Below are 21,944 nucleotides of genomic sequence, written 5' to 3'. Positions count from 1 at the left end.
GGTGGTTGATTGCTTCCGGTTTATATAAAGTGATGTTTTGTCTATCGTAAGTTACAAGTGTAAGTCCCCTAGTTTGGTCGTATTTTAATGCACAGTTACAAACTGGTTATTTGTTTCTTTTGAAGCTTCACACGTTCCCACTCCCTAATTATTCACTCTTATTCCTTAAACTGTGTACCAATCAATCGTGTTTCGTGTGGTAAAGGATTTTGGTGTTGGGCGAGACACGGGTCTCATCTTCATCCCGTTCATCTCACCGTATGGACCATTTAGTTTCCAGGGCTCGTAGAGAGCCCTTGGAGTTGTGAAGCATGTCTTTGATATTATCGACCCCATATGCCTTAAACCCTGTTGGAGTACGGATCAGTCATCTGGTCCAAAACCGCCAGGACCCATGTACCGAGCGAATGCACCGGTCCATCACCAGATTCGCAATATACAAATTCTCAAGTGATTGGCCCTCCGATCTGCCTGGCTACGAGGATAGATGCCGGTTACTTGGTCTGCAGTTCCTAGAAGCTCGCCATAGTTCAGCCCTCCTTTATTGCTGTGGTTCTTTTGAATGTCTTAGATGCTTCCGTTCTACGTGCGTTGATTCTCCTGTATTTTCTCTTCATTATTTACCTTATCAGTCGCTCACGTTCTCCAATCGTTATATCCCTCAGCCACTCAGCAGTGGATAGAAGTGATTCACTTCTCCGTGCAATCCGAAACTTTAATTCCTCATCCCATATTTTTGAATACCACCTCTCGTAATCCACCTTCCGTTCTCGTTTATTTTTTCTCTTTATCTCCTCCTATCCCCAATCACAATAAAAGTTGGTTAGGATAAGGATAGGATTAGGCTGCAACTAAGACTTTTTTTATTCATGTAGGACGGCCAGGCCGTACTGCTACAACAAAGATTTAGCATGTAGAGCACATACAGGAAATATACTTGCCAAAATCTTTCATTAATTTTTCCCTTAGTGTAAAAAGTTCGATTTCAATCATAACGCCCAATACTTTAGATAGCAAATAGAAAAAAAAATCCAGCAAAACAAATTTTATTAAAATAATTCGATTGTAAGATAAATTAATCAACATTGAGATAGGTAGGATGTGTACCTCCTGAATGTAATATATGAAACATAACCAGAAAAAAAATCAGGAAAATGCTTTAGACAAGTCATTAATTACTATTAATTAGTAGTAAAACTATTGACACTGTAAAACCACCCTTCAATACCTTACATATCGAGATTTGCGATGTGAATGCGTTAATATGAGCTAAATTTCATTTCTCTAACTAGAATTAATCGATTCTACCGTCATTTTCACAGTGTCACACGTAAAGATAGCTTCCACCACAGCAAAGATCCACCGAGAAGGGGTTTGTTTACATTAATGAATATAAATGAGGTGCCAAAATAAATACGAATAATTGAACCAACAGTTTGATAAACATTTTGATGTGATTGATTCGTGGTGATTCATATTCGGTTTCCTTTTTTTTTCCAGTTGCTTCCGCTGGTATGGCCATGGCAGCTGCGATGGAGAAGTTGATCACGATTAATGACATTGCGTTTAGGGTTTGGGGGATCGACACGTGGAGCCTTCTCACTGTTGGAAAGTGTTTGTGTTTTCGCTTTTGCGATACGATGTGTTCCGTTGGTTAATTATCATTACACTCAATTTATTTTAATTATACATTAAGATGCAACCAAAGAGGGAACCTTTAGTTGCAGAGTAATAGTATGTTATAATGTGAAGAATGTGTGGTAAATGTTTTGTAAATAAGTTTCATTTAATCAAAATAATATTGCATTTTTGAGAGGTTTTTTGATTTAATAATTATTTCCCAGAGTTGTAGGAGTAACCAATTTACAAAACATATTTAGTCTTTAACATATCAATTTGCATCCCAAACCACCGGAACATCTGCTAGTGTATATTATTAGTCAACAAAAAATATAAAATGATAGGAGCTTTAACTTCTATTAGCAAGTGGCGTACGTCAACGGCAACGATTTGATGAAGCTCTATTAATAACTCAACATACGAAGCATCGAATGCCACGGTAAGACAGCTTCGTAGCACTTAAATCGAAGCATCAATTATGCACTTTGTATGCATTGCATCACGATCGATGCGCTCACTTGTGGGTTGCGGCGAAAGGTGTAGAACAAAGATTTGGTGTTTGCATCTGAAAGTGTGAGTGTGCTTAGAAGCGTGTTTCACACGTCAGACTAATGAAGCTTCTCGCCTGAGAACGATATCGTGTTACAAAGTACTCGTACACCCAAATTTATAGTTATTTGGGTGAGAATTTTCTTTGGTAAAATTTAATTATTTCAAAAACTTGTTTGAAAATCTTAATGAAAATAAATTTAATAAATTTTTTCTAATGAAACTTTAACAACTAAGAACTTTAAAAATATTCTTTTCCAGTTCATAAAACGTCTTCTGAACCGTTCATCGTTTGGAGCGTTCCCTTCCGAAGCGTTGCGAAAGTGTATGATGGAAATGTTGCCACAGCCCAGCTTCAGTGAGTAAAGTGTGAAAACAGCAGCCGTTAAAAATTCATTCACTGCTTACGGTTTGCTAGAACGATGCGTCTGTACGGTGGGAATTGAATACGTGGCGTTGTCCTCGCATGTGCCACTTCTTTGCGAGTGCTTATCACTCGTTCACGAGTGCCTCCGGGGCGCGTTGCCGGCATCTTTTACGATCAATTCCCTTTTTACATCTTTTCATCCCCAGCCAGCCAGGCAGCTGCTACTGATGCCATTGGTTTTTGCAACACACCACAAGGACTGCAAAAATCAAGAGTAAGAGTGTGTGTGTGTGTGTGTTTGTGTGCAGTGCAATTAAGTTGTGATTGTGTTGGATGTTGTTTTATTTTCCATTTGTAAATCAGATCCTTTGCCATCCTTTTCGAAACATAAACACGGAAGAGTGACAGAGAAAGAGAGCAAAACGGGCCAGACGTACACACCCTGCTGGAAGCCACAACTTGGGGAATAAACATGTGCTCATAAATTTGTTATGAACAAATAAATTTGACAGGCAAATGATTCCGACTTGCGGCGAATAGCGAAAACGTGCTCGCATTGCATTGTATCGCGTACTGAATTGGAGCTGTTTTTTAACTTTTGAACAGAATGTAAATACTGGCGTTACTCTTATCGATTGCGCACGAGCCTCCAGATCGTTGATATGGTGAAGCATTGTTGAAATATAATACAAAATAAAACAATAAAAGCAAAGTCACAAATAAATACCATCGAAACGATTTATAAACGACGCTGAAGAAAAAAGGTAAACGCTGGAAGATGGCGATAGGCAAATAGTGTGAAAATGATTAATGGTCAAAGGTTAAAGATTTAAACATGATTTTTTGAAAATAAAAGTAAAAAACCAAACAAAGCTGTTCAGCTGATTTATGTTTGCCTTGTGTAGCCAGTGTTATATATTGGGCTATCCATACATCTTTCCGGTTGGTTCGTGATGACAGGCCGGGAGCTTAAATGTATTATGTGCGATTTTGGGGGTTTCCAGCTTTCGTTTCCCCGTTACGCTGGGACTCGTTTGGTAATGTGTGAATTATGATTTTGCTTCAGGATTACCACAAATTTAGGGGCTCGTTGAAGGAGGTTAAGTTGTGCGCATTGCGGACTTTTGATTACAATTTAAAACGATGCGTCAGTAACAGCAGGACATTTTAAACGAAGAATGTGTGAGGTACGTCAGCATATTGCAGCATGCGTTTGATGACGGAGCATGTATGAAGAGTGTCTTTGATTGGTATGGAAAATGGTTAAAGAATTGTTATTTTTGACACAGTAAATAAATGATGTCTTCAGAGTCACAATGCACACACATCATTGCAGGAACTGTAATATGGCGCATCCATCGCAATCGTGCCGCAGGTAAGAAATATGTATTTAATGTGTTGCGTTGTTTTTTAATTAAGTGTATACATTTTAACATCATAAATTTTCATTGTGTTCGAAAGATAGAACATTAAAATGGAAACTGCCATGAAAATATTATTCTCAAAATCAATGTATTGTAATTTGTGAACATGTGAAATTTATAACAATGATAAATAAAACAAAAACTTCGTGAAGCTTTAACATCACAAATAAGTCTAAGGATAGAGCCAAACATTGGAAGATGAGATCGAATCTATATCGATATCTGTATTCTATGTGAATACTCCAATGTGAATACCAAAAAGTTGATGTTAAAAGGGAGGTCTTTAAAGATTTCAAGACGGCATTTATAGCAAAGAAAGGGCGGTTTGTGTTGGTATAGGCGACAGCGGCACCCGTCTGCAAACGACAGGACCGGAGTTCAAATCACATCTGGGCCGTTCCCCCCGTAGTGTGGACTGACTATCCAACTACGTGGTATCGGTTTTCGTCGGAAGTTTCACCAAACGATCAACAGTTTATTTTCAAGTTTTGGTGCAACGTCTTTCGGAGGTGCATTTTGTGTTTCGAATGAGGAGCATTCGATTCTTTACAGTGTTGAATGATTGACAAATTGCTACAGCGACTCGTAAAATCAAGATTAGGTGATTAGGCGGCCTTGTAGAAGACTTTATAGTGCATGACGACTGTTATTTTATTTATTTATTTTTTTATCTTTATTATTACTTTTGTTTTATTATTTATTAATTTTTTTATACAGCAATAAATTGGTAGCTGTCAACATCATATCAGTCTCTTACTATCTTCATGGGATTGCCTTGACACGTTCATTGTGAATTGCCTGCTGGAAGTTACAGCAGTCATTAATACAATATTTTTCGAGGATTTTCGACCATTTTCCAAGGTTTAATTACGATAGTCCTAAATTTGTTGTTTTGTTTCTGCGGTTTTTTTACACGCTTACTCATATGTTATATCCAATGTTAACGAGACGAAAACAAGAATAGCCGAAAGACCTTAAAAATCCATCGGAAGAAGCCACAAATATATGGTAACCGAGGTGGTAGTGGCGCAAACTATCGAATCCCGTCTACACCGTTTCCCCGTACTTTGAATGTTCTTATAAAATATAAAAAAATGGTTGAATTACATGGAAGCAGCAGCTAGATACAGCCAGTTTTGGCAGATCTCACCCATTCCACAGCAAAACTCAGAGGTTGTTGAGCCAAAGAAAAAGTTTCAAAAAATGAATATGAGATCTTATCCATACCTGGATGCAGCCGATTACTTAAAAATGTCTCTGGGTAAGATTATCTTGCTTTTGAATAATATTTAAGCCCCTCAAAATTCCTCAAAATTTTGTGTCACAGGTTTGTTTTTCTCGAGGAAATCGACTAGAAGCATCTTAGCCAACAATGTTGTGGTCATAACGAAAAAGCATCTGATTCTCAAAGTCATGACTGTCAAATACATTCGATATGAGGCCGTTGAACTTACTTAACACCAAATGAGTGCTGCATAAAAACATAATCCTTTGCTATTGAAGTTAAAAACCATGCTCCGGATGCGTTGTGTAAAAGTTTCTCCCAATGTATCTTATTACAATGCTTCACCTTCAGTTGAAGATTATCAAACGACGAAATAACGGATGGAAGCAACGCGTCTGCCATTAAGTATCCCGACAGTGTGGTAGTTTCTATTTGCTCTTTGTTTGGATTTTACCGACTTGCAACAAACAGGTGGTAATTGATTTAACTTTTCGGTTTCGTTATTGGTAGTTTGTTTTGTGCCGTCACCACTTTGTAACATGCCGACAACATTGCAAACCCGTTGTAGATTGTCTTTATACGTTTTCTTTCCGTACTTTTAGATTTTTTGTCCTTTTGTGTTAGCCCCCCTTAAATGCTCTTGTTTCGCTCTAGATTGTTAATGGAGGTTACACCTGGCTTTAGCAGAAAGTGGTGGCCGGATGATGATTGTTTCTTTTTTCTTTCTTTTATTTCCAACCACTGCAACGATACAACCTCACACCATTGCTCCTGTGTAGAGTGTGTTGGGGTCGGCGTAGAGTTTACATACACGACTGACCTATATAAATTTCTCCCGGGCACGCAATCACGTGGCCGAGTGCGATGGTGTAGGAAAATTTGGCACTTGGCCATAGGCATAGGGGGGTTGGCAATTGTTTACATTTGCAGGCGGGGGAGTTATGCCGGATCTTGGGAAAATCAAACACCGCAGCCAATGTGCGCCATGTGCAAGAGGTCAGCGGCACGGATCGGTATCGGCACTTTTCAAGATTTCGCCACCGACCAACTGCAGCGACGTGGCGTGCAAACGCACTTGGCACAGGTAAACCAACGGCAACGGATATGAGTGACAAGTGTGAAAAGGCGAATATTTAGTTTTATTTGCTATTTTTATTATACCTATTTTAGGTTGAAAATAACTCATTCAATGATTTTGCATTAAATGATATTTTTGACTAGTGGCATAGCCTGTAGTCTTGTAAATCTTCTTTGAAAAGGGTCGTGGCTTGTCTTCCTAAAATAAACGTACTTCAAACGTACGACATTATCTACTTTGACAGCTTTATAAAGATCTCTTTACAGCATGATGTGTGTTTCAATCAAAATTTTCATTTTATCTTAGCACTCAACCTACTCACTCTGAATGTACATCATAACCATCGGTCCCAGCTGGAACGTGAGAGAATATAAACGTGTTTAACATAATCCCACCCTTATGTGGCAGCGACATGAAGCAAATGTATGGTATAGCTCCTTCTTTGCTTGCACTGCACAACAAGTACCTTGAAGTAGTGCTCCTAAGACAACAATATACCCAGAAGGGACGCGAACACGAGCACGAAACCGAGCTTATTGGCATTTTTATGCATTCGATAATCCTTTCCTCCTTCGGTTTCGGTGTAGATTGCCACTTTCGTAATAACATTATAGCTTCGGGTTGAGTACGTTTCGATGCTTACCATGGTCATGGATCGATGGTGAATGCAGGAAAAAAGGGGAACGGACACACACAAACACACAGGCAGGATATGATGATGATTGGCAGTGATGATAATGGCAACGATCGCTTAACGGTTCTCGCTGTTAGTTTGGCAGCCGATGGAAACGATTTCCTGATTGTCTCTGACTCGACACGAACCCGTGCCAGTGGCGATGGATTTCTTTATTTTGGTTTGTACCCGTTGCGATACGATAGAAGTAAAATTTGATTTATGCAGGATTCTCGTCCCCAGCGGAACATTTACGATTCTACGATACATGTGAATCCTGTACGTATGGTGGTAGCAGCTGGAAATGATTAAATTGCCCCCATAATATTATGGTACTACACCGGAGGTTTCTGTCAAGCCGTCTCCCGGGAAAATCAATCAGCTCGGGTCCGGAGAAATGGCAACACGTGTGAACCAGATATCTCGAACCGGTTACCATTCGCGTCAATCCCGACCCCTGCTCTGGCCGGGTTAGCTGGAACGGTGGGCTTCGGAATGATTGACGCGAATTTGGTGGTGTGCGTCTGCGGATGAAGTAGTTGGTCTAATGGTATTGATCACGCACAGTTTGATCGTAATTTTCTAGGAATTTACATTAATCCCACCGTTTGTTTACGGTACCTTTAACGCATGACTTGCGAGCGTGATGACGCCAGTGGATCATGTTTAAATTAATCTCTATGCCACATAGTTCAACGCTCAATGTTCGCAAGTTAGGTTTTCATTGCTTTGTGAAGGAATGCTCGCTTTTGTGTGTGTGTGTGTGTGTGTGTGTTTTTAAAATAATTTTTGACTATTGCGTATGAATTGATCCGTTATTATGACCTTGAGATAGTTTTGTTTTATTTATACTACAAACACTATCAAACAAGTTAAGGTAAACACAATGAGTTAAGGTGGTGTAACCGATAATATCAGAATCTTTGAATTTACTGCTTGGCATCGGTATGAGGTCCAATGGTGAGGCGACACCGGTGCTGGTCCATACGGCAGGACCGGATTCCAAATCCCCTCGTTGGTTGAAGATCATATTTCATTTCCGATCCAACGACCCATCAAACCCTTCCACAGAAATGATCGATTTCGTTATGGATATGAGCGTAAAAACAGTTTAATTTGAACATGTTCTGATTACAAAACAAAATATTTATTCTTCATTTGATGGAACCACCTGAGGATGCTTTGGTCAACCATTGCTGGCTTCCTTAACTTGATATTATCCATTATATCTAATATTTCATTAAAAGCCAAAGTTGGTGGCTCCTTATCTTGTTATCTATTTTCTATTTTTCTTAACAGCTTTCCTGCTTTTAGGGGGTTGGAAGAAAACTTTTATTTATTTCAGAATGACGGCCATATGCCGTATTGTCAAAGTTGGAAGCAAAATCATTGAAATATTTGCCATGTAATTGGACAAAACACCATATATTTATATACAATGTTATATGTTTGGTTCAATTGATGTCCGGATTATTCTGCAGTACTTAGGATTTTTTAATCGTGGTAAGAAACTTATACTTATATCTGAACATTCTTAAAGAATAGTTGTACAGAAATGATTTTCTGTTTTTTTACAGTTTAGTGCAAATAAATACAAGTGGAGTGAATGCGGATGCTAATCCGAACTGAAAATTGGCCGCTTACCACGCAGACGGCAAAAGCGCTCGTTTTACAGGAGGTTGAAAGAGGCACGGAGTAGATTTGTTCCTAAAACCGCGATGTGCCGGAACGCAGACGGAACTCTCCTGACAGACGAGCGGAAGGTGATCGAAAGGTGAAGTGCTACTTCGAAGGACACCTGAACGGAGCAGAGACAAGAGAGGTTGGTACAAGTAGCAAAACAATACAACAGCAGCGGCAACAAAGCAGCAACAACATCAGTGACAGCATCAGTGCAGAAGACGAAGTGCCTCTGCCATCTCTGGATGAGGTTGCCAGCGCCATCAAGCAGCTTAAAAGCATCAATGCTGCTGGTTGTATTAGACTGGCAGCCGAGCTCTTCAAGATGAGACCGGAGAGGCTTACCGTCGAAATGCACAAGCTGATCACGAGAATCTGGGAACAGGAAGAATTACCGGAGGAGTGGAAGCTGGGTGTCATTCACCTAGTCTATGAAAAGGGCGACCGACTGGAATGCTCGAACTATCGTGCCATTTCAGTCCTTAATGCCGCTTATAAGACCCTGTCCCAGATTTTGTTCTGCAAACTTGCCCTCCGTGCTACAGATTTCGTCGACATCTACCAAGCGGGGTTTGTTGGAGGCAAAACCACCCCCAAATATTCACTCTTCGGCAGATCCTCCAGAAGTGCCGAGAGCGCCAGATCCCTACGCACCACCTGTTTATCGATTTCAAGGCGGCCTACGATACCCTAGAGAATAAATGAGCTATGGAACATAATGAAGCGGCACCACTTTCCTGGAAAGCTGATCCGGCTGTTAAAGGCCACCATGAATGGGGTGCAATGCAAGGTGAGAGTATCGAACATGCTGTCGGAATCGTTCGAATCTCACAGGGGTCTGAGACAAGGGTACGGACTCTCCTGTCTACTGTTCAATATAGCCTTTGAAGGTGTTGACAGCAAAGGTGTGTGAGGCGTACACCCGACTGAAACGTGAAGCAGCAAGAATTTAATTGATGATCATTGCGACGAAGACGAAGTACCAGCTTGCCGGAGGCTCTGATCGCGATGGAGCCCGAGCGGGAAGCAGCGTGTTAGTCGACGGTAACAACCTCGAGGTAGTAGAGGAGTTCTGCTATCTTGGGATTGTCGTAACTTCGGATAACGATGTCAGCAGCGAAATCCGGGGACGCATTGTTCTGGGGAATCGTGCCTTCACCGTCTGCTGAGATCCAGAAGACTTCGAGACCGCACGAAATGTGAGATATATCGCACACTGATTCGCCTGGTGGTCCTATATGGCCACGAGTCGCATCCTCAGGACCATCTTTGGCGGTGCGTTCGAGCATCGAGTGTGGAGGAGAAGGATGAACCACGAGCTTGCTGAACTATACGGAGAACCGGACATCCTGACGGTAGCAAAGACCGGCATGATACGATGGCTGGGGCATGTTATGAGGATGCCGGATTCATGCCCCGCCAAAAAGGTATTCGTCAGCGACCCCCATTTCGGCACGAGGCGTCGGGGACCACAGCGAGTTCGTTGGCTGGATCAGGCGAAGGATGACCTGTCAGAGATCGGGTGCCTACACGGATGGGAAGCTGCAGCCTGGGATCAAGTTTCCTGGAAATCTATTGTTGACTGGGCCATGTCACGACGACGTGCTCTTTAAAAGAGCAGGCCATCATCAGCAGGGGGGCTGGTTGATGCTAACTTGAAAAAAGATAATTTAAATACATCTTTCATTTATCGATGTTTAGTTAATATTATCAGTCTATAATATAAGAGAATATTTATCACATCGTTGACGAAAGAAGCTTTCTTAGATTGATTACATTTTTATGAAATAATGCTACGTTATGTAACATATTATGCATAATTCTTTCGAGATAAAAAGTCCTACTTTTAATACTCTATCACAAACTACAAGCCACCGAAAAATCGCTCTAAGCGAAAAATGATGCAGAACGTGAAATTCTGCCCACCAACATATTAAACCTAATCTTCTCCAGCAGCAAAAACAAACACCCTTCATCATCCTAGCTAGAAGAACAGCTACACTGAGTGTATCATACCCATTCGTTCTTTTATCACTTTTGGGGGTATCGTCTCGCTAAGCGCTGAGAGCAAGCTCATGATAGACATAATAGGGATTTATGGGTAGATGGTTTTATGATGATAATAAACAATACGATAGCCCCTTTCTATTGGGCGACATAGTGTCGGTAACGTACCGCTGTAAGTCACCGCCTGTCAACATTAGCGCTCAAGCACGGAAGTCTCCATAATGCTTGGTGCGCTTGATGCTTATTGATGGATATTTTTTCGCCGGTCTGATCATCATGGTCTAAATCATGATTATCTGGATTGTTTGACTGTGTTGACATGGTGATAGTTGATATGGTGAATTAAAATATGACTTGTAATAGAGCTGCACAAGACACTGCAATCTAAGTTTTTTTTGTTAGCAAATGGAGAGGTTTTGTTCACGCGATCTGCACCGTATCCTAATACCTTACACAATAAAGCGTATTTTCTTTAATCTCGTTATTAAATATCTTCCAACAACTTTTGCAAAATATTCAAACTAATACATCAAACCGGATTGATAACTAGAGATGAGCTTTGCAAGCATACGCAACCAAACATGGTGATGCTGTTAGGCTTCTCGTTCTAGTGAAACGATTGTTTACCTTGTGTTGAACAAGCCATGACCAGAGCAACCAACAGCTTTGGTAAACACGTCATAGAAAAACATTGGATTTTGTCCCCTGACACAGCTTTTCCACGGCCAGAAAGTCGTTTTGTCGAAAGTTTCCTCATCCTCTTATTCCAATCTCAACAGGCTAATTTCGCCACAAGTGTGCGGAAACCTAAGGTTAGCTGTTTTATGTTTGTCATACGACAACAAGCAGGGTAGTGCATTTGGCACACTGTAAACTAATATGTCTGTGTTTTGAAAGGTCGGAAGGGTTGTTTTATTTCAACTATCTCGAAAGAACAACTACTTCCGCCCACCTTAGCAAAAACCTGCAAACAGCGTTTTGGGCAATAGTTTCGGGACAGGGACGAAGCGAGAAGATGAAGCGCGTCGTAAAAAATTGATCTCCAGTACGGGCAGGGTAAAAACACATCGTTAATCTAATTTTAGGCACGTATGCCATTCGCGGGCGAACAGAGAACCGGTGGTTTTGCCGTGCACATCTGCTTGGTTTGCCACAGGAACGAGGCACAGCATCGGTAGTAGATGAAGAGATCGATTATATTTACCGGTGAGTGAAAAATTTATTTTCTTCCCGTGCACACACAGACGCACACAAGCTCGGATGAGTTTTTGGCCCCGGAGGAAGCAAACAGTGTTTCGCTTCTGTTTCTCCTTTGCCACCGATCCTGTGTTTGCAAAATGGCACAAAAACTCACACAACTACCGGCCCAGTGACTGGTCGGAGTGGCACACTGGATGTGGCGAGGGTCTCAGATGTTTTCAGTGTAAATATTATGCCACAGCGAAGTTTTCGTACGGTCCATTCTGGTTCGTGGCTGGTAAGGAAGATCATCCACATATCGTTGGCTGCAGTACCAGAATTTGTTGGTTAGAGCGACAGAGAGTGTGATTGAGGGATAGAGAACGGGGGGGGGGAAAAAGAGACAGCGAGAACCCGATCGCTGCAGGAAAAGCAAAGATTTATGCTCATCCGCATGCAACAACATCAGGTACAGTGACTTGATTGTGCAGAAATAGTATTGTGATGCTGTTGAACGTGTTAGAGAGGGAGCACTTGGAACAGTGGTTTGGAATTTTGTTTACTTACATTAAATAAAAGTGCAATTTTAGTGCATTGTTTTCATGTTGCAGAAGTCAAAATGGAGTTTTATGAACGTGTACTACTGCTGTGCTTCACAAAATTAATACATGTCTAAGTTTTGACGACAGATGTGAGTATACTTAAAAAACAATTAAATTGTGTCCTGTGAACCTGGGACAAGGCCAAATATAAGGAGGAAATACCTTATTAATAATGTTCACTGTTTCAGTCATCACAAACGGTAGTAAAAATATGGTATTGAACCGTAATAATTAATTAGAAAAATATCAAAATACTAAAAATTTATTTTATTTTATTTAGTTTGACGGCTCTACGCCGTATTGTCAAATACGGCGTCACTAAAAATACTACTATAAAAAAAGATCGAAAAATAATTATTGCCCAATGACAATAAAAATAATATAATTTTTTACAATGACAATTACAATAAAAATAATTAATCAAAAGTTGTTGAAATAATAATTTACCTATATTTTTGTTTGAAATAATGTTAGTACAAAATGGTACAATATTCTTTCAAAATCGTTTTGAGTTCTTAAACACAAACTTCAAACCGAAATCGAATCTAGGCGAGATTCATGATAAGGCCCTACCCGAACGGATCGACACCGGCTTATCATCAGTCTTCCTTTAATCGCACGCCTGAGCACAAGCTCACCAATGCTCTGCTACGGAGTTTGTAAGATTTAGACTTTTTTTTTGCGTGATAGTGATCGGTTTTTGATCGTTCAGGATGGTCATTGGAAATGAGAGGTTTAGGGCGGTGCTACCGGTGTTATTGATGTTTTGTGCAGTGAATCTAACCGCAACTGCTCCTCAAGCAGACGGGACAATACAGCGTGAAGGGATCGATTTGCAAAAGTGTGGCATTAACAATCCGTCACTGCCAAAGGTTATAAGCCGCGTCACTGACGGTGAGATCGCAATCGAAGGTTACTGGCCATGGCATGGGGGACTGTTTCATCTGAACGATTACCAGTGTGGCTGCACGTTGATCAATGAATTGTTTGTGCTTACGGCTAGCCATTGTGTATACAACAGTGACACAGGTTATAGAATCGGTGAGAAACTCGTGCGCGTGAAGTTGGGTATGCACCGATTGTCGGCCAACGACAGCAGCTCGTTACAATCTTTCGCTGTGCAGAAGATAATACCACACTCAAAATTCGTCCCGAACAGTCACAAACATGACGTGGCACTGTTGCGGCTGAATGGCACCGTACAGTTTACGAATTACGTTCAACCGGTTTGCCTGGATCTGACCGAAACGATATGGGTGGAATATTTGGCGGATGTAGTCGGTACGGTTGTAGGGTGGGGTATTACGGAGAAGAATCGCATCTCCGACCAGCTGCTTCAGGCGGAGATCCCGATAGTGCGCTACACAGACTGCGTCGAAAGTAACCCTGAACTCTACGGACGCCTGATCTACAGTGGGATGTACTGTGCTGGAATTTTAAACGGTAGGAAGAAAGAAGAGTTGATAGTAGGTGTCCGGTATTTGTGATTGTACAGTTTCTGCTACGCGGCGCGTAAAATGGGTCAAGATCAGGGATTAACAACTGGGAATTCCCATCGCTGTGTTTATTGTTGAAAATAATATTTACGGTCATGTTTTTCATTGCCCAAAATTTTGATTCACATCATTCTCTTCAACTGGTATAAACGCATCATTTATTCGTATAATACTCCTTTCTTCTTTTTCTTGGCTTAACGACCAGTAAATATATCACGCCGACCATCTTCTTAACTAAATTGACTTACTTGGACTTGCCGATACCACGTAGTTGGACAGCCAAGTCCTCACTACGGGGGGACGTGGTTCGGAAGGGATTTGATCCCCGGACCTGCCGTTTGAAGACCGGCGCCGTTGTCGCCTACACCACCGGGCCACCCCATGACACCCCGTTAAATCTAATAAAACTAGTCATCCTTTTTTTGAGCAACCCAACCCCTGAAGAATCCAACAAATTATGTAGTTTTGGTGATACATAATCGATTAATGGAAGATCACATAATATAATATTTGAACAAAGATTGTGCTAATACATTTAATAGACTGATTATGAAGTTTGTTTTCATTTGATGAATCTGCAGCTTAACAATTCAGCTGTCTAACTTTCCTTCCTCTTAACAATGTGTTAAACTGATTTGAAGTGGCTACGCTCAATACAGTCGAAAATCTGCAAATGAAGATTATTTCCTAGTATAAGTTATACCCTTGAGCAAAGAAGTATGATATAGTGAGTCACTTGACTAATGAGAGAAAAGAACAAACATGTCTTACCACTGCCGTCCTTCCAATGGGATTGTATGGCTCTTCAAATGCCGCAAACACTGAAGGGGAAAACGGAATCTTTATCGACTGCCAGCATTGTGAAAATTTGATTCAGGACCATCCCTAAGAATTCGCCAGCAAAATGTCTTAGAGGAAGGCGTCCAAGCACCATTTAGTTAGAATTAGCTAAAGAGGTCGATTGTCAAAAATATCTTTCAGATGGTCTCGTTGATTCAATCGTCCTTAAATTGAATTCAGCAGTCACCAATAGCAGAATTTTGTCTATCCTCTATTTTAGGATCTAATCGAATTAGTGTCAAGTTGTCAAGACTAAGAAAAACTGTAAGAATGAATGCTTCATTTTATGTAAGATCCGTGCTGCTATTTGTACATTGTGTAATTTATAATAGTTTATTTTCTTTTAATTAAAGATTTTGTATGAATAAATTTTGGTCACACTTTTTATACATATACGCTTGTAAGATAGAACAATGACTTTCATAACCCATGCATACCTAAAATCCAACTAAACAACTTTCCCTAAGCTCATTGGACACATAAACAAATGCTCCTTTAATAACTGATAATTCGTAGCATGTTTTCCTTCCTAGTTCTCTCGGTGGTGTTTGTTGCTTAATCCCGGGCTTGACATAATCCACCACGACCTTGACATAAAAACCAAGTTCCTTGCCATTTTCACTTCATCTAATCTGGTGAAGTTTTCTTCGGCCCGGTATAGTTAACGAAGCGAGCGACCCATAAACGAGTGTTTTGTTTTTCTTCTGCAAACCATCAGGCACCAGCCCATGCAACGGTGACAGTGGTGGCGGGATGTACATTAAACGTGACAAGCGATGGTTTCTGCGGGGAGTAGTTTCGTTTTCGGCCATCCGAGAGGGCACAAACTACTGTGACTCGTTTAGCTACGTCGTGTTTATGAACGTACCGTACTACGCCAAATGGATCGAGACGGAGGTGGACGTAGCGAGGGACGAGTTGTTGAAAGCTTCCACGGCGAGCACGTCTGTTTCGACCCGATGGGGTAGAGTAGCTAGTGTTCCTTGTTGTGGTCGGTTCTAGGTCCCTATAATGTTTTCAGCATATTTGTTTTAGATTCTGATCGGAATGAAGACTACGAGGAGGACAATATCTATTCGCTACGAATGGAGATGGAAAGCGACAGTCCATTGTTCGTGCCTCGGATGGATCAAGAGCGTGCGAGGATACGAAAGCGCACCGTACGCTGTGGACAAAGTGTGACACTTTCGTGTAAAAGATCTGCCGGTCTTGCCCAGAAGACGATACAATGGTTTAAGGTGGAAAACGGCACACGGACGTTTTTGATTGAGAATGTAGGCAAGGGTTTATGTCGGGACGCTGCAAAATCGTTTCAGTGTTTATTGTGTGCTTCATTTACTCCATTCCAGGAAACGCTCGTCTACCGTGACGTGCGCTATCATCACGCAGGAGAATATTGGTGTCAGGTGACCAGCGACATGGGCACTTTGTACGAAACTAGCCTGCAGCTCACCGTGACTGGGGTTCCGATGAGATTCCAGCAGGGCGAGAACATATCGTACGCCGTGCATGACACGCCCCTGACCGGCCAATCATCCACCCAGTTCAGCTTCGAGCTGACCTTCAGAACGAGCGAATCGGATGCGCTACTGTTCCACAAGCCACCGATAGCCGGTGTCGAGAGCTGGACCTTCACGTTGCTGCTGGAACGGAACCGCCTTACGCTCCGAATCGTCCCTCCGGGTCAGTTGGAGAAGGTTTTCCGGAGCGTCAGGCTGCAGCTGCAGCCCACCCGCTGGCATACGGTGCTAGTGAGCAGCTACGACGGTCAGGGACTGATGGCACTGGATGGCCAATATCTGTTGGGATTTGAGGGTTATCTAGTGCAGCAGCGGACCGATCGATTCTACATTGCAAACGCTCCCGGGCTAAGAGCGATTGGTTTCAGTGGGTGTGTGAGTCGATTGATGATAAACGATAAGGTGGTGCATCTGGAGCGGGACTTTTCCCATCGGGTCAATGTGGAACAGTGCGAATTTTGCTATTCGGAAGAGTGCAATATGGGCCTATGTCCTGTGGGACAACAGCACTCGTGCATAAATTACGTCTGCAGCCAGGGCCGATGTGACGGTACGGATGTTTTGTTGCCGGAGGGTGACTGTTCTGATTTTGGGCCAGAATCGTCCACACATGGTGTTCGGTTCCAGAACAATAGTTACGTCTCATATAGGTAAGTGATACTGTCACAAGAGTACTGATATGGGATTGTTCATCAACAATAAACGAAACAAAATCCTTGTTTTTCATTTCTTCATCATCTCTCTTTTCTGACCACTTGCAGGAGCTTTCTACGGGTGGTGTTGACAGTTGATTTGCAGTTTCAGCTGCATGGTCTGACCGATGGAATCGTACTTCACACCGCCGAACATAAGCGAGGTTTCGGCAAGTTTATTACGATACTGGTGAAAGCGGGACGCATTGAGATGAGATTTACGACCGATGCACATCTGCATACGATTTATCTCGAGTCGACCGTCAAGCTGATGACAGGCAGATGGTATCGATTGCAGGCCGGATACCGTGACGGTTACGTCTATTTGCAAGTGGACAAGGAACAGGAGGTAGCCCGAAGCATACTTGGGATGGTGTTTCCCACCGATCGGCAACTGGTTGTGTTTGTCGGTGGAGTACGATGGGAGGGTTTCATCAACCGCCATAGAGATGTGAAGCAAGGGTTGGATGGGTGCATTAAGGAGGTGAGTATGATACGGTATGAAATTGAAACTTTCTCCCTTTATCAGGATTAAATACTGGTGATTGATACGTTTGTAAAGATGTGCATGAGCCCTTATTGCAAAGGATAATAATTTTATCATTCGAATGGCTATAGTTAGAAAGTAAAACCTTGCTTTTGTTGTCCAAGTGATAATTAAAATATTTGTCATTATCTCATGGTCCTTTGAATATAGTTCTTCTTCTACGTCTTCTTGTTTGCCACTACAATCTTGAGAGTTATTAGACTGTCATTAATGTGTATCATTGATTTGGTTTTACCCGTAATTGGACAGTCAATCCTGCATAAGAGTAGGCGATCCGAACAAGGCTCGATAACCAGTCCTGCTGTGTGATAGAAATGCGATTATATGTGGTTCCGATTCACACGACAGGATCACAATCGAATCTTATCCGGAATGTCTTCCCCTACTCAGTCTTTGCAGTCTTGGGCTCGCGCAGCAGAGTCCGGAACCGCTCACGGTCCCACGCTGTCGTCCGCCAATCCGTTATCCCGGCCTTGATGGCAGATGATTCCACGCCATCCTCCCACCTCAATCTGGGTCTACCACGCCTCCTCTGTCCGTGAAGACGGCCTAAAAGGACTTTCTGAGTTGGGTCACCCGGTACCATGCGTATAACATGGCCAGCCCCTCGGAGCCTGGTGAGCCTAATTCGCTGCACGACGGCGAGGTCGTCCTACAGTTCGTACAGCTCCTACAAGAAATCCTACAGCCTTCTTCTTGGCTTAACGACATTCTAGATCACGCCGGCCATCACATGGCTTACTAGACTTGCCGATACCACAAAGTTGAATAGTCAGTCCTCACTATGGGGCCTCCTATACCACCGAGACGCCCCTCCAAACAGTCGTAGAGTACCAATTTCATTGGGTTGTAGTCTCCAAATAAAAAAAAATCTATAGAAGTAGAAAAAAAGAAACGTATTTTTCAAAAAAAACATTATTACTGATCAAAGCATGGTTCAAGTCTTTAATAAATTCATAAAACTACTCCATAATTGATGAACGTACCATGAAAACGTTTAAAAGCAAGCTTTTTTTACAAATGTTCCTCTGAATTTCTGACCTTTTAGCACTTTGTAGCAACCTCTTTGGCTTTCACTTTTAAACTGGCCATCAAAAGAACAAGCAACAACCCTTTCAATGATGAATAGCAACCCTTTAACAGCTCGTAAAAATTGCATTCCAACACCCACTCCAGAGAGACAGCTGGTGAAGAAATCAATTGATCGTAACCGCAATATTTTTATGCGCTTCAAATCACAGTCAAAACGATCCATTTCCCACCATCCGGAATCATCGATTCAAGGGGAAAACTGTGGTTGGCACCCAAGTTTGCTCGTTCGTTGTGAGTTTTGGGCTCTTTAGCATAAACCTTCCATTCCTGCTTTATCCCGAAACTACCACTTTATGGGCACTTAAAATCTCAACACCACTTCATCCTCAACTTAATCATTTTGCTCTCTCCCTCTCTCGCTCTATCTCTTATCTCTTTCTCACTAAACGTTTGCTTCCCTCTTTTTCCCTCTTTCTCTTGCGTGCATTCGTGTTCATTCCGCATTTTGGAAAACCATTTACATGCACGCCTGCAGCTCAAACTTTCTGGACTTCCGGTGGATCTGGTGGACGATATGGTGGAATCCGCAAATATACGCAGCTGCCAGGACGAACGACGCTAAATGGTTGCCGACAACGTTCGCCGTACCACAACAGCTGGAGGAAGCTGCGGTATTTTCCACCATTTCCATTTTGTAGTAATTAAATTCCCATTCCAGCGCGGTTGCAATGCAGTTGGAAATTGCACTTGAGGTTCAACTTGTTTCAGATTCACCCTCGTGGGCAATAGAGGGAAACCGCATAGCAGACCGCATTTCATTCATTTTCCTGCAGCTTGGGACATTTGGTCGTGATTCATTTAGGCGGGGCCTGAAGATTGCAACACACACACACATACACACATATAAAGCAAGCTCATTGTCATCCTTTCATTATAGTAGATATGATCAGCACAAGTCGTGCGATGAAAAGGAGAAAAATGGGTGAATAAAATAATTTGAAAAAGTAATAAAAATGAAGCTTAATTAAAATCTGCCATAACTACTGAATAATCTCATGTCATTTGGTTTATGAGTTGAATGGTTTTATTGTTGGGTTTAAACCGAGTTTGTTGACAATAGGCAAAACTTTAAGCCAAAGAAAAACCTTGTCCTGTACCAAAATTATCCAAACCAAAAATTTCGTTCTGTTCGTTATTCATGGTTGGTTCATAGGACGACGATAAAATTATTACAGTTGAGAAATAAGCAAGTAGTGAGGCCGGTGGAAAACGGCAAATTTTTTATAAAAATGTTCATTAAAATCCAAATCATTCACTATATTTGTTGTTAGTTGAAATCGTATAGATTTTTGGACTAACCTTACTTACAACTTTATATCAATAAACATTACGATACGATGAACGCTCAGTCTTTTATCAATTGCCTGACTCTCTAAAGCATATCCATAAAGGTGCGAACGGGGCTTTGAAAACCCAATGTTGTTTTATACCTTTTCCGGTAATTTTAATTTGTGATTGTCTTCTAGTCACTTTGTTAATTACCTTCTTTGTGATGTTCACTCTCCTTTTTCTTCTTGGCTTAACAACTTTCTACGTCACGCCGATCATCAAATGACTTACTAGACTACCGATACTACGTAGTTGGATAGTCAGTCATCACTACGGGGAAACGGAAGGGATTTAAGCCTTCGTCCAGCCATGTGAAATCAAAATCTTTAAATTGAAAAGGACATTTCCTTTTTAAATATCTCCTCTACTCATCGATCTGCCGTAGGTCCCAGTTGTCAGTGCCAAATAAAACGACTATTTTCAAGCTAGTTATCTTGCCGTGGCCCCAATTTGAGACTCATGCACGAGGACCTAACTGTACAGACTCCAGGTAAACCATAACAATATGTTGGACAATATTAGTGACACAAAACGCTTCACTCGAAACACGGAAACGATGTAAAACATCTAAGCGTAATACTGGAAACATTATTAGAAAATTTACGGGATTGCTGCAGAACATCTCTCTTCCCGGTTATTCACAGCCTAATCTAGGCGCAGAGCAATAGTGTAGGTAGTTCAGAGTAGATTTATGTAAATGTATTTCTTCTTCTTGGCTTAACGACCTCGAAGGTTATGCCGGCCATCGAAATGGCTTACTAGACGGCCGATACCACGTAGTTGGATAGTCAACCCGCACTACGAGGGTTCGAATGGGATTTGAATCCCGGTCCTGCCGTTTGAAGACCGGCGCCGTCGTCGCCTATATTCTTTCTACGAATTCTATTATTCGTAATTATAAAATTTTGATAAAAAAAAAACACTCGTTTTGTAACACATTGTCAAAGTCCATGCACAGCATGCGACTTCACATAAACGTCAAAAAGACAAAATAAGCCCATTCTGTTAAATGAAATCGCTAATCTTTATTGAACCCTTATCATGTACGGATTATGTTCCGAATCGAGATTAATTTTTATGTATTACATATATCACCAAATTGTCTAATAAATTATTGATCGAGAAGATCCAGAGAGGATCGTTATTTAAACGTGATCCAAGTCACAATATGAGAGAGATTAGATTAGAGACTAGAAGTTTTCAAATATTTAAAATAAAATAATAAAACATATAATATAAGAACAGCATTGTTTTTATTTTATTTTGTAATGACGGCCAGCCCGTTTTCCTTAAAATCTAATCTTAAATCTACCTTAACAATTCATTAAACTTCTATCCTATTTGGAGGGTAGACATTTCCTTCTCCCTCAATTCAAGTGCACCTTATCCCGGGTAAGCTCGGTTGTGGATGTTGTTGCTGCCAGGTATGGTTCCAAAGTTGTCCTCTCTATGTCTGCTAAGGGGTTGGCGCCTCTTTGGAGTATCCTGGCGTGGAGACTAATAATTGGCTCCCAAGAAAACCCCTTTACTTGTGGATACTCTTTATAGTTACACCATACATCTAGATACACCATATAGTTGCCAGCATTAGCATTATAGCAGGCGACCCCACCATTGGCAGAACGCACGAGTCCGAATGCCACTACAACTTTGTGAAGCTACAGTAGCATCCAACTCACGCATCCCGCCAACAGTGAAGCCGCCAGTCACAACTACACGTCATCCAAACCTAACTCAATTGGTTCAGTGTCGCAATTTCGCAGTGTCGTGTCGCACATTAGATCCAATTGGTTCAATTGGATCTAATGTTGTCGCTGGCGACCCTGACACCATCAAAACGCAAGGAGCCGACAGCCCCAATAACCCTGTAGGGTTACTGCAGAATCAACCCCAGCCATTTCGCCAGCGACAAGGTCACCAGTTACTACCTTAAATCTCCTAAATCAACTTTTACCGATTCTGGTGCGACCGGCGCATGTCGACGCCACCGTTGCGAACGTGTAACAAACAAAGAACAAAAACAA

At 41.6% G+C, this 21,944-nt stretch overlaps 1 protein-coding gene across 1 annotated transcript; it reads left to right on the top strand.

The window, feature by feature from the left end:
- Positions 1–13,117: 13,117 nt before the first annotated feature.
- LOC126560806 (uncharacterized) lies at positions 13,118–19,161 on the top strand. The gene is made up of 6 exons (XM_050216758.1): positions 13,118–13,847; positions 15,459–15,704; positions 15,776–16,014; positions 16,090–16,910; positions 17,022–17,436; positions 19,067–19,161. The coding sequence occupies exons 1-6, from the start codon at positions 13,118–13,120 to the stop codon at positions 19,151–19,153; spliced, it is 2,538 nt and encodes an 845-aa protein (XP_050072715.1). The 3' UTR covers positions 19,154–19,161.
- Positions 19,162–21,944: the final 2,783 nt, after the last annotated feature.

The sequence above is a fragment of the Anopheles maculipalpis genome, chromosome 3RL, assembly GCF_943734695.1.
Source record: "Anopheles maculipalpis chromosome 3RL, idAnoMacuDA_375_x, whole genome shotgun sequence".
Lineage (NCBI taxonomy): Eukaryota > Metazoa > Arthropoda > Insecta > Diptera > Culicidae > Anopheles > Anopheles maculipalpis.
This window is presented reverse-complemented; position numbering and strand designations above follow the sequence as displayed.